This window comes from Staurois parvus, unplaced genomic scaffold (assembly GCF_062004578.1).
Source record: "Staurois parvus isolate SC_StPar_1 unplaced genomic scaffold, SC_StPar_1.0 ptg000619l, whole genome shotgun sequence".
Taxonomy (NCBI): domain Eukaryota; kingdom Metazoa; phylum Chordata; class Amphibia; order Anura; family Ranidae; genus Staurois; species Staurois parvus.
The window spans coordinates 3,092,027-3,104,886 of record NW_028318415.1 but is presented as its reverse complement, the minus strand read 5'-3'; the positions used below and the strand labels follow the sequence as shown (position 1 = coordinate 3,104,886).

At 40.7% G+C, this 12,860-nt stretch overlaps 1 protein-coding gene across 1 annotated transcript in view; it reads left to right on the top strand.

The window, feature by feature from the left end:
• SMYD3 (SET and MYND domain containing 3) overlaps positions 1–12,860 on the top strand; it is a 744,460-nt gene that overhangs the window by 615,150 nt on the left and 116,450 nt on the right. Inside the window, exon 10 of the mRNA XM_089693285.1 lies at positions 11,927–12,014. Coding sequence (XP_089549411.1) covers positions 11,927–12,014 — 88 coding nt within the window. The remainder of the gene's footprint in view (positions 1–11,926; positions 12,015–12,860) is intronic.

The window sequence follows — 12,860 nt, the reverse complement described above, 5'->3', positions numbered from 1 at the left end:
TAAAAATCCACAAAAAAATCCACAGAAATCAATCAAAAAAAGAAGAAAAAAAAAAAAAACAAATTCAAAAAAATCAATCAAGCCAATTCTTCCTTCTTCCACCGAATCCACCTCAAAAAAAGGAAAATTCACATAGTGCATTATCTTTTTAAATAAATCAACTTCATATATAGTGAATCCGTGAAAAAAACAGTGAGAAAATGTGAAAAAACGTGATCACACAGTGAAAATAAAATGTGTATACCACTCTTTAGTGCCACACAAAAAAACAATTCCAACAGGTGTACACTTCTATTTTAATGTAAGGGTACCCTTACCAACCATCCATATAAAGTATGCCTATCACATTCCACGGGCTGCACAGACTAAGCCTCATAAATATCCTGTTGCTGCGACACTCTCTGGGCTCCTCAGACCTCTGCTCTCAATGTCTCCAAAAAAAGATATAGGACAACATAGTATAATACCGCCAAACGGATTTATAGTTTAAATATTTATTCCCAACTGCTCACATGATATAAAATTCAAAACCGCTTATAGTGCAAAAGAAGGAGTCTCACAGCCATCCAGGGAGCGTCCCAATACGCTTACACGTCCTTCTCCCTTATCCAAAATGGCCACCAGTCGACTTCCGGTTCCGGTATGCGTCTTGACGTCACTCTCCCTTGACGCATTTCGTCATCTACTTAGTCATAAGGGGTGCCCTTTTAGAAAAATTTTCTAAAAATGGGATTGTAGTGGGCAGCATGCAAGGGTCTCCTGTCACACATTTCATCAATCAGTGACAGGCCACAGGATGGCTCTAGAAAACGCTAGAAACATTTTTTTCTGGTAGAACCAAATGAAGACATACTTCGCCTCTCTCCTTTTGGGTGATCTACATGAGAAATGATGTGTTCCATTTAGAGTGGGGGTCAGATGACTGGTAGATTGTGTTCTGGCATTGCTGACCTGCCATCCCAGAGCATCAAACAGAGTACAATGTAGAGGGACTAAAGTTAGAGCTGTAGTAGGGAGCAAGAGCCGCATAAGCTGATGCCTCCTCTGTAGTGCTGGCTCCTGTCCCATGAAGAGTGCTACCAACTACACTCCATCTCTTATCCCAACTAGCGGTCCCCAGAGTGGTGCCAGCAGCAGGAAAGAAGAGATCTTCAGGTCAGTGTGAAACAATACACTGGGCATAATAGTATAGGGCTGCTTTCACACTGATATACTGAGGTTTACCTGCAGCTTTCCTGCGGGTTGGCTGCGCTTAGCCATGGACTTCTATTATATCCTGCGTGTTTGCTGCACTTTCTGCAAGCGCACCAAAACTTCCGAATGCAGGTACATCTCTACCTCTTTAAGGTTGCCTATCCCTGATTTAGAGATTTCAAATGGGTGTCTTCAAAGCAGCATTTGATTAACAAAAAACACAGCAATTACATGTGACATTAGATGTTAGCTTTGCAACAATGTATTCCACTAGCATTCTGTCAGATGCACACGATAGAAGATCACATACTGATATATAGATGTCTGCAGCTTGGGGAACTATTTTGAATTGACATTTGAAAGATAATCTTTTACACTGTAGGAAAGGCGAGAGCACTTATGATTTTTTGTTAAAGATGGGATATAGTTGAGGAGATGCCGAAAACAACTGATCCATTGTATGAACATTAAAAAAATGGCAGACATACAGTATTTATCAATCACAGACAACTAGCAGTGTAATAGTGCGGGGTTCATCAGGTTAAAGCAGGTGGCGAACAATTGATACTGAATGTGGATCACTCTTCATGGACCAAAGCAAGTACGAATGAGCCCGTACTAAGAACAAGAATAGAGCTTTGGTGGTCAGACCGTGTTTACAGTGAAGTCATGCCTAGCCACCAATATTATCTCACTTTTTCCTTTCATTAGTTGTCACCCCCAATCTAATCTATTGTGAGAAATATCATATATCGAAGAACTGACAAGGGGTTCTGAAGGAGATTATGGGATTATGACTAAAATAACAAGGACAGACAAAGTACACAATAATATTGTCTGAAGACAAATTACTGTCACCATAGAAACAAGGAAAAGTCCTAAAAAAGGGAAAATAATATATTCTTCAAATTCTAAAAAAATAAGTGTATAAAAGGGAATGTAAAATGTGGTTATAATGCTTTTAGATTTCAGAAGACACATTTCAAAACATTTTCTTCATAAATACATATATTATAATATAATATGTATGCCCCATTTGTTGCTATGTGTAAGGTCTACTAAAAGGAGGAGCACAATGACACTTAGATATAATGAAAAGCTTATCATAGAAAATTATTTTTGTTTTTAGAATTATTCATACTCACATAAAGGCTGGTTTGGTTTCAATATACTGTACATTTAATTATTTTTTTAATGAACACACAACTGCATTTGTTGGTGCTTTTTATGTCTGTCTGTTCAACTTTAATGCTTTACATAGATTTCCTATGTAGCAGTATTTTGGGGCAGTATTCCACTCACTTTCCGTCCTGAAGACAATATTGGGAAACCTCCAGTAGGGTGACTAACAGCGCAGGACCTGTCAGCATAGCCCCATAGCAGCACCATATGGATCTATACCTTATACCTTTTGATTGTGTTGTAGCAGAAAATGGATCTGCTATTGTCACAGCAACTGCTTGCTGATTATTTAAAATGCACCTGTTCTCTGACTATGCACATTAAAGTATTTGCATATTTTAAACAAGAATTACCCATTTGCCGCCCGTACATTTACTTCGACAGGGTAGCACATGCAGGTTCAGTGACATACACAAATATATATATATATATATATATATATATAAGTGATTGAGCCATGCGTGCACCCCTTCTGTGGCCACTGTATCAACTGTATCACTATTACTGGGAACTGGGTATCATGTGATTGCTAGGATTGGTCATAGTGATCAAATGATAACAATACACCTGTCGTGAATGGGGTTCCATTCATGAACAGCTTGCTTACTGTTATGATCTGTGATTGGCCCACAGCAATCACATGGTACCTGGCTACCTGTACCATGTGATTAGCGTAGCCATTCACAGATTACAGTCAAAATCAAGCTGTTCATGAATGGGAAATCCATGCATGGCAGCTAAAATTATTGTTTATACAGTGATCTTCACTGTATAAGCAATAACAGTGTAAAACAAAAATACCCGATCACCCCCCCCCCCCCCCCCTCCTTCCTCAGAGTAGTACAATGTCACTATGGTGACACTGAGCTACTCTGATGAAAAGGTGTAAAAAAAATAGTGAAAAAAAAATTTCAAAAAAGTTTTAAAAAATTTTAAATACTGTCATCAGTCAGTATACCTGACCACCAGCACACCAGTCATATGATGCACTGGTGACAGTATGTCATGTGTATTTCTTCAATTTTTAAAAAAAAAGTGACAAAAAAATTACAACTTCAAAAACCTTGATATGCCTCTGATTAAATACATCAGGCTGTCTACTTTCCAAAAAGACATCATTTGAGCGATAATTGTATTGTCTTGGCATTTTAGAAATGTGATAGGCCGTCAGTACATCAGGTTTGACCGATTTTCAAATATATACAGTATATACCATAGTTTGTAGACACTATAACTTTCACACAAACTGATAAATATACACTTACTGGTATTTTGTTTTTTTAACAGACATGTAGCAGAATACATTTGGTCTAAATTTGTGATGAAATTTGATTTTATTGGATATTCTTTATAACAGAAAGTTGAAAATATTGTTGTTTTCTACATTTTCAGTCTTATTTTTGTTTATATTAACAATGTTAAAATGTATTTTGGTGCCACGATAATGTACTGTATATTGAATATTATTTATTATTATTATACAGTATTTATAAAGCGCCAATAGTTCACTCAGCGCTGTACATTACAAACATTACATTACAAACATGTGACAGAACAATACCAATACAATGCAAAACATGAGGGGATTGAGGGCCCTGCTCTTTCAAGCTTACAATCTAGGAAGGAGGGGATGGTGGCACAGGAGGAGATAGCTGTGGGGGATGGAGTGGTGGGAAGAGTGGAGGAGGTCGGTCAAGTTAGCAGGGGGTGGGGTAGGCTTCCCTGAAGAGATGGGTTTTCAGGGTGCGCCTAAAGGATAGGAGAGTAGGTGATAATCTGATGGGTTGGGGCAGGGAGTTCCAGAGGATGGGTGACACCCTGGAGAAGTCCTGGAGGCGGGCATGGGAGGAGGAGACCAGGGAACTAGAGAGAAGGAGGTCTTGTGAGGAGCGGAGTGTGTGTGCTGGGCGGTACTTTGATATTAGGTCAGTGATGTAGTTCGGGGCAGTGTGGTGGACGGCTTTGTACGTCAGTGTTAGGATTTTGAATTTGATCCTTTGTGCAATCGGAAGCCAGTGGAGGGATTGGCAGAGGGGGGTGGCGGAAACGAAGCGGTTGGAAAGGTGAATGAGTCTGGCAGCCGTATTCAGGATTGACTGAAGCGGGGATAGCCAGCGGCGAGGCAGGCCAGTGAGGAGGGAGTTGCAGTAGTCGAGTCGTGATATGATGAGGGAGTGGATGAGCTGTTTAGTGGTTTCTGGGGTTAGGAACGTGCGTATTTTGGCGATGTTGCGGAGGTGGAGTCTGCACGAGTTTGTTAAAGATTGGACTTGGGGCTGGAAGGATAGGTTGGAGTCCAGAATGACACCAAGTACTCTGGCCTGCAGGGCGGGTTTGATATTGGCGTTGTTGGATGTGATGGAGAAGTCAATGGGGGGTGGTGTCCGGGCTGGGGGGAAGACAAGAAACTCGGTTTTGGAGAGGTTCAGTTTAAGGAAGTGGAGCGACATCCAATCTGATATGTCGCTCAGTAGGTGTGTGATTCGGGCAGAGACCGAGGGGGTGAGGTGGGGGGTTGAGAGATAGATTTGTGTGTTGTCGGCATAGAGGTGGTAGTTGAAGCCGTGAGAGTGTATGAGTTGGCCAAGGGAGGAGGTATAGATGGAGAAGAGAAGGGGCCCAAGGACAGAGCCTTGAGGGACCCCAACAGAGAGGGGGAGTGAGGGGGAGGTGGTAGCATTATAGGTAACGCTGAAGGAGCGTTGTGACAGGTAGGATGAGAGCCAGGAGAGAGCAGAATCTCTGAGGCCGAGGGAGTGTAGTTTTTTGAGGAGAAGGGGGCGGTCGACTGTGTCGAAGGTCGCAGAGAGGTCAAGGAGTAGGAGCACTGAATTGTGGCCATTAGCTTTGGCGGTTAGAAGGTCGTTGGAGAGTTTGAGTAAGGCGGTTTCGGTGGAGTGTAGGGGACGGAAGCCAAACTGTAGGGGATCGAGGAGGTTGTTGTCGTTGAGGTGAGAGCATAGGCGGGTGTAGACGAGGTGCTCAAGGAGTTTAGATGTAAATGGGAGCAGGGAGATGGGTCTGAGGTTGTTCGGGTCATTGGGGTCCAGGGAGGGCTTTTTAAGTATGGGGGTGATGTGTGCATGTTTCAGAGGGGAGGGGAAAGTGCCTGAGGAGAGGGAGAGATTGAAGATGTGGGTGAGGGAGCGTAGGATGGAGGGGGAGGGAGGTCGTAGGAGTTTTGAGGGGATAGGGTCAAGGGGGCAGGTGGTGAGGCGGGCATCAGAGAGGATCTTGGAGACTTCCTCGATGGTAGTTAGGTCAAAGGTGCGGAGTGTTGGGGGAGCTTCAGTATGAGGAATGTAGGGTGGGGTGGAAGTGGAGGTCAGAGCAGTGGTGGGGCCGTGGGAGAGGGGTGATGAGGGGGTAGCTGAGTGAGGGGGAACGGGGTTGGAGGGAGTTTGAGCAGTGACGAAGTCCCTGCGGGTAATGTCGAGGGGGAGGGGGGATGAGGGGGTAGCTGTGTGAGAGGGGACGAGTTGAGAGGGCGTGTGAGTTGCGGCAATGTCCTTGCGAATTGTGTCAATCTTGTTTTTGAAGTGATTGTCAATCTCAAGGGCGGTGAGTGAGGTGCTGGGTGGAGGTGGGGGTGGCGAGAGTAGAGAGTTGAAGGTGGAGAAGAGTCGGCGAGGAATGGAGGAGAGGGTCTTGATGAGGGTCAGGAAGTAGGCTTGTTTGGCTGCATGGAGGGAGGAGGTGTAGGTGTGGAAGGCCTGAAAGTGGGGACTTTTGAGGCACAGCATCAGTATGAAAACAATATTTATTTTTGCATTAGCAATGGAACCACTTGCTATTGCTATCCGTTCTGACCCTGCTATATCTGGTATCTACTGTGGCCAACGAAATCATAAATGTTCCTTATTTGATGATGATGTCCTTATGTATGTGTCTGCTCTTCGAGTGTGTTTACCTAGTCTCCTCCATTTATTTCACCGATTTTCTATGGCCTCGGGTCTTACTCTGAATTGCTCTAAAACAATTGCTTTAAATATTTCTTTGCCCACTTCGGAGGTTCAGTATCTTCGGGACAATTTCGATTTACAATGGGCCCCCTGCTCTCTTCCCTATTTGCGGATCAATCTCACGAGCTCTATTTCATTGCTAAATCGTGCTAACTACCCCCTTCTTTTTAAACGACTCAGGACCAGTATACATAATTGGGCAGATCTCCCTTTATCCTGGTTCGGTAGAATCAATTCCGTTAAAATGACTTTTCTGCCAAGACTACTATATTATTTTTGGACTTTACCGATTGTGGTCTAAAGACGGGAAATCTTACTTTTACAATCTGCTGTCTCTATATTTATATGGGGAGGTAAACGTCCTCGGGTCAATAATTCAACTTCATTTTCTCCGAAAAAGCATGGCGGTTTCTGACTTCCTAATCTTATGACTTATTTTCATGCTGCTCAGATAACGCAGCTCTCCTGCACTACTGCTAGGGGCTATGTGCCTCAATGGGTAGGCATTGAGACCCTATCTTGCCGTTTGTATGCTGTTGGCTCCCTTATGTGGCTTCCCAGTCGGTTGCGTCCTCCCATCCTTTGCCCTACATTATCATATTCTTTAACAATCTGGGATAGATGGCAGGCCTGTAAGCCTTTATTTTCACTACATACCCCTCTGGCCCCAGTTTTTGTAATCCTGAATTCACACCTGGTTTAACACCATCTGTGTTTCACTGGTGGATCAATAAGGGCTTTTTGCGTATCGGGGACTACTTGGATGGACTTCGTCCATATTCTCTCCAATATTTTCAGACAAAGTGCCACTTGCCTTCTAGCGATCTGTTTCACTATCATCAAATCATATCTTTTGTCACTAGCAAACTTATATTACTTATGGAACCCTGTACACTCACCCCTCTCGAGATCTCCTGTGGGGCTACGGGGACGGTGAAAGGTCGTCTGTCTAATATATATTCTTCCCTTGTTGATCCAAATATTAAACTCTCGTATATGGTACATTGGGAAAGGGATTTAAATATTTCTCTGGAGTTGGACACTTGGCAGACTACGGCTAATACTAAAATCTTGATTAACACTACACTCATTGAATCTAACTACAAAACGCTTCTTTGGTGATATTTGGTCCCTACACGTCTTGCTAAAGTGTATCCTTCTGTGTCACCCAACTGTTTTCGACATTGTGGACAAGAGGGTACTATGCTCCACATATGGTGGAAGTGCCCTGTGGTGACTAGGTTTTGGATCCGTTTATTTGATTTCCTTTATTCGGTAATGGGGGGTTAATATTCGTAGATTCCCTGAAGTAGCTCCATTTCATTTATTGCCCACTGATATTCCTAAGAAATTGGTTAAATTGATTCTTTATATTCTGTTGGTGGTGAGAGTTACGATAGCTAAACGTTGGAAACAGTCAACAATCTCACTGGAATTGGTCAAACAGAAACTTAATTGGATTATGATTAATGATAAACTTATTAGTATGCTTAACAACAACACTTCTACATTTGAGAGCACTTGGGATCCATGGATCCAGTATATTTCTGCTATTTAACGGACTCTTGGCTGGCCCTCTCTCTTATTTCTTTTCAGGGTTTTATTCTTTATCTTCTTCTTCAGTTCTTTCCTCATTTTTCGTTCTCTCTATTTTTGTCTACTATTTTAATTATATTGTGTTACCAGAGTATTCCTCATTACGCTTTGTTGGTCGATTTTGTTATGTTGCTACACATTGTACTTGAATTTACTGTTTTATTGCTTGATGTTCTGCAATTCGTCATGTTGGTGGGTTGCGCTTTCTGTCTTTCTGTATAATGTTTTTAAAAATCCTTAATAAATATATTGAAATATAAAGACAATATTTATTCTATATCAAATTCCAACATATATGATATTTTCCTACTTCACATCAGCAATACTGAATCATATAAAAGATAAAAAGTTTACAACATCAAACTTTTTTTGCCTGCCTGCAAAATATGGGTATTTTACTAAGTATAGAGCAGAGTATTGATAAAGTTTTTTTTACCATGTGCTATTGCTACTATACAGGGAGTTTTCAGCCTTGTTCACAAGTCAGCCGTTGGGATATAGCCTGCTTGAGAATTTGTTTTTTAATATAAGGCCATGGAAATGGAGCGGGTATATCTGTAGAGGTGGGTGTTGGATACATCTTATATGTTGTCCTGCTTCCAAAAGTTTACAAATGTAATAGTTGGCTTTAAATTATATATTTAACAATAAGGAAAATATTATGTGGTTTGAAGAGAATATAAACAGAAGCAAGTGAAGGTTTGTGGCTAGAGTGTTTCAACATCACTATCGTAGAACTTTTAAAAGCACTTGATGTATATCAACTTCCATTTAGAGGTAATGTGTTTGTTTAATTTAAATATTCAGTTTTTTCGATTGATATAATATAGTGTGGCTCAGATCCCACTGTCTCCTTTGGGTCCCTAGAGGGTTTGGCCCCCTTGTTTTTCTCCCCTTGGCCCTCAGTACACCCATACTTTACTAAACCAGAATGAGAAATATGATTTATTGACTGTATGTTTTTGTTTCTGCTTGTATTAGTGGTTAAAAATATTTACACGGTGACACACTCCAATGACATGCTTTGGTTAATTGGCTCATATCTAAATTGGCCCTAGTATGTGTATGTATGAATGTGAGTTAAGGACCTTAGATTGTAAGCTCCTTGAGGGCAGAGACTGATGTAAATGTACACTCACTGGCCACTTTATTAGGTACACCCTGCTAGTACCAGGTTGGACCCCCTTTTGACTTCAGAACTGCCTTAATTCTTCATGGAACAGATTCAACAAGGTGTTGGAAACATTCCTCAGAGATGTTGGCCATATTGACATGATAGCATCACAAATCTCCCGTTCCACCACATCCCAAATGTGCTCTAATGGATTGAGATGTGTTGACTGTGGGGGTCATTGGAGAACAGTGAACTCATCGTCATGCTCAAGAAACCTGTTTGAGATGGTTTGAGCTTTGTAACATGGTGCATTATCCTGCTAGAAGTAGCCATCAGAAGATGGGTACACTGTAGTCATAAAGGGATGGACATGATCAGCAACAATACTCAGGTAGGCCATGGTGTTTAAACGATGCTCAATTGGTACTAAGGGGCCCAAAGTGTGCCAAGAAAATATCCCCCACATCATTACACCAGCACCACCAGCCTGAACCGTTGATACAAGGCAGGATGGATCCACGTTTTCAGGTTGTTTATGCCAAATGCTGACCCTACCATCTGAATGTCACAGCTGAAATCGAGACTCACTAGACCAGGCAACATTTTTCCAATCATCTATTGTCTATTTTGTGAGCCTGTGCGAATTGTAGCCTCTGTTTCCTGTTCTTAGCTGACAGGAGTGGCAACCAGGTGTGGTCTTTTGCTGCTGTAGCCCATCTGCTTCAAGGTTCAACATATTGTGGTTTCAGAGATGGTATTCTGCATACCTTGGTCATAACTAGTGGTTATTTGAGTACTTTATTGTGTAGTTATTTTGTTACTGTTGCCTTTCTATCATCTCAAACCAGCCTCCCCATTCTCCTCTGACCTCTGACATCAGCAAGGCATTTTCAACACATCTGCTGCTCATTGGATATTTTCTCTTTTTCTAACCATTCTTTGTAAACCCTACAGATGGTTGTGTGTGAAAATCCCAGTAGATCAGCAGTTTTTGAAATACTCAGATCAGCACGTCTGGCACCAACAACCATGCCATATTCAAACTCACTTAAATCCCCCTTGCTTCCCCATTCTAGAGTTCTATACTAGCAAGCAGTAATGGTGATATTTTAATTAAAAGTGCAATGTGTTTCCATACCTTTGTTTAGATCAGGGGTCTCCAAACTATGGCCCTCCAGGTGTTAAGAAACTGCAAGTCCCATGAGGCCTTGCAAGACACTGACAGCCACAGGCAAGACTCCCAGAGGCAGAGGCATGATGGGACTTGTAGTACTTCAACAGCTGGGAGGGGCATAGTTTGGAGACCCCTGGTTTAGATGCTCATATACACATTCTTTGTGAGATAAGGATGTTGAGGTCATACTGGTAGGAAGTTTGAACTTACTGAAAGTTTGTGGATGGTTAGTTGTCCTGCAAGATTGTGGTTGATCTTTAGAGTATGCAGCCCTCCAGGATCAAATATTTTTTTCTAGTTTCTTAGCATAATGCAGGAATGGTCAATTAGTGTTGACTAAAATTTAGCTTGTGTAGAATCTGTAAGTGTAGATTCTCCACTTTAGAAGTGTAATACATATAGTATTGACTTTCTGCATGTGATGTACTGGATTTTCCACTTTATAAATGCATACAGTATTTAGTCGCATATGATGGCACACAATACTAAGTCTACAACAGGGTTTAGTCTATGCTAGTAGCAATATAGCGGAGTATACAGAAACTGATACTATTCCTAAATATTTAACAGGATTTTAAATTATCACCACTTTTTCTAATGGTATGATGCTAGCAAAGGTTATTGGATGTAGGGTGCATGTGGTGTGTATGAATGGAGGCTTAGGTCAAAAATACACTGTAACGAATTTGTTACAATATATCTTGGTCTGTGCTTATGCTCAAATAAAGACTTTTTCTTTTATTTTTTATAGTTGCTCATAGTTGCTCCTATTTTTGCCTCATTAACTGTTCTTCCCCATCCTCTAATCACCCCTCCCCTTGTTATCTCAACTATTTTTCTTTTTTTTTTCTTTTTGTTCAACCTTTTTATATTGTCAAACTACAAAAAAAACCTACAATCAAAAAAATTCTTTATTTAATTTGTAAATTAACTTAATCTTGATTTGTACCAGATGCAGTTTGGTAAGAGAAGGCTGAGGAATTATGAACTGCCTTAAAACTGCATTTGAGCACCACAAACCAAAAACTCTGTTTAATTAATTTTTCAATATGGAAACCAGGAAGTAACTGAAGAAATGTAAAAAAAGAAGTTAAAAACAAGTAAATATGATATACTTTCCTATGTATTTACTAATGCTAGAAGAATAAGGATTTTAAAAAAATCAATGTTGATTGGGAGAGTGAAGTTCTACTTTTTTCAGACAGAAGGAAAACTTTACCAGGTTAATAATGACTAAATCATACTAATTTAGGTACACCTTTTGAGCCATGCCAACTTCAGATTAGCCATATCTATCTTTCATCACAGCCAGATATGTGCATGCAACCCCAGCCCTCCCTTCCCCTCTCAGTTGGCAGCTCTAAGACTGGCAGACTCTGACTGTCGTTTCTGCACCCTATACTAATGACTGCATGTGTAGGTAAGCACAATGCTACCATCCTTTGCTATGTTAAACTTCCCTAAATGCAATGTTAGCCTCAAGCAGCCATTCATTTTAAGACAATGTGGGTGGAGGGTTAAAGAAGCATGTTACAAACATTAATGAAAAACATTGTTGAGAATTTCTTCTTGTTTTTGAATTGAAAATATATTATCTCTAAATCCCAAAGATGTGATACAAAGGTTAATAAGCTTAGTTAAGCTTGTTTAGCTTATTTCAAATTGTGCCAAAAACTATTCAATTTTGTGTTTTTGTTGGAGCAGGATGAAGACATGCTAGCAGGGGATTCTGAGTCTTCTAAAGAGATGGAGCATTCAATCACAGCAGTGGAGCAATTATGTTCCCAGGGCAGTATCCTTCACAAGTGAACCTGCAAAAAGACATCACCTACATTGGGTTTTATGCTTTGCAATGTTTCTTTTTTCATCACACTTAAAACTATTTTGTCTAAAATGGGCATTTTTTGAAGGGATGTACTGTTTGCAAATACTGGGTAATTTAATAGGTTCCAGCTAAATGTTTTTTTTAGGAAAGGACTGTATGTCAGGAAAGAATGTGTGTAGGGGCTCACAACCTTGAAGATGCAGGTCATAAACCACCACTTCCAATGACTAATCACAAATGCTTATTCTCAGGAGATGGCCCCACTGTACAAGTGCAGCCAGCAGCAAGGAAGATATTGGGTGCATGTATCTAGGTTAGAATGGGAGCTAGGCAGGCAGGGAGAATAAGTGTACTTTGTATAAAAATAGACTAAATCTTTAGTGCTGATTCTGGACACAGTAGAAACCACATGATATTACCATGCATGCCTTCATACAGTTGTGTTCAAAATAATAGCAGTCAGACATCACAAACCTGATAAATCACTGTTTTTGGTAGAAATTATATTTCTACATGGCAAATAATTTACTAGCAGGTGTAGTAGAGTAATAGAAATCCAACAGACCCAACAGTCATGACATGCATGCTGCTAATTCTGTGTAATTGAATCACTAATTGAAAGGGGAATGTTCAAAATAATAGCGGTGTGGAGTTCTATTAGTGAGGTCATTCATTCTTTGAAAAACAGGTGGCAATTGTTGCCCTTATTTAAGGAAGGAAGGCAGCAAATGTTGTACATGCTGGTTACAGTGCATATCTCTCTGAAATTCTGAGGAAAATGGGTTGTTCCAGACATTGTTCAGAAGAAAAGCG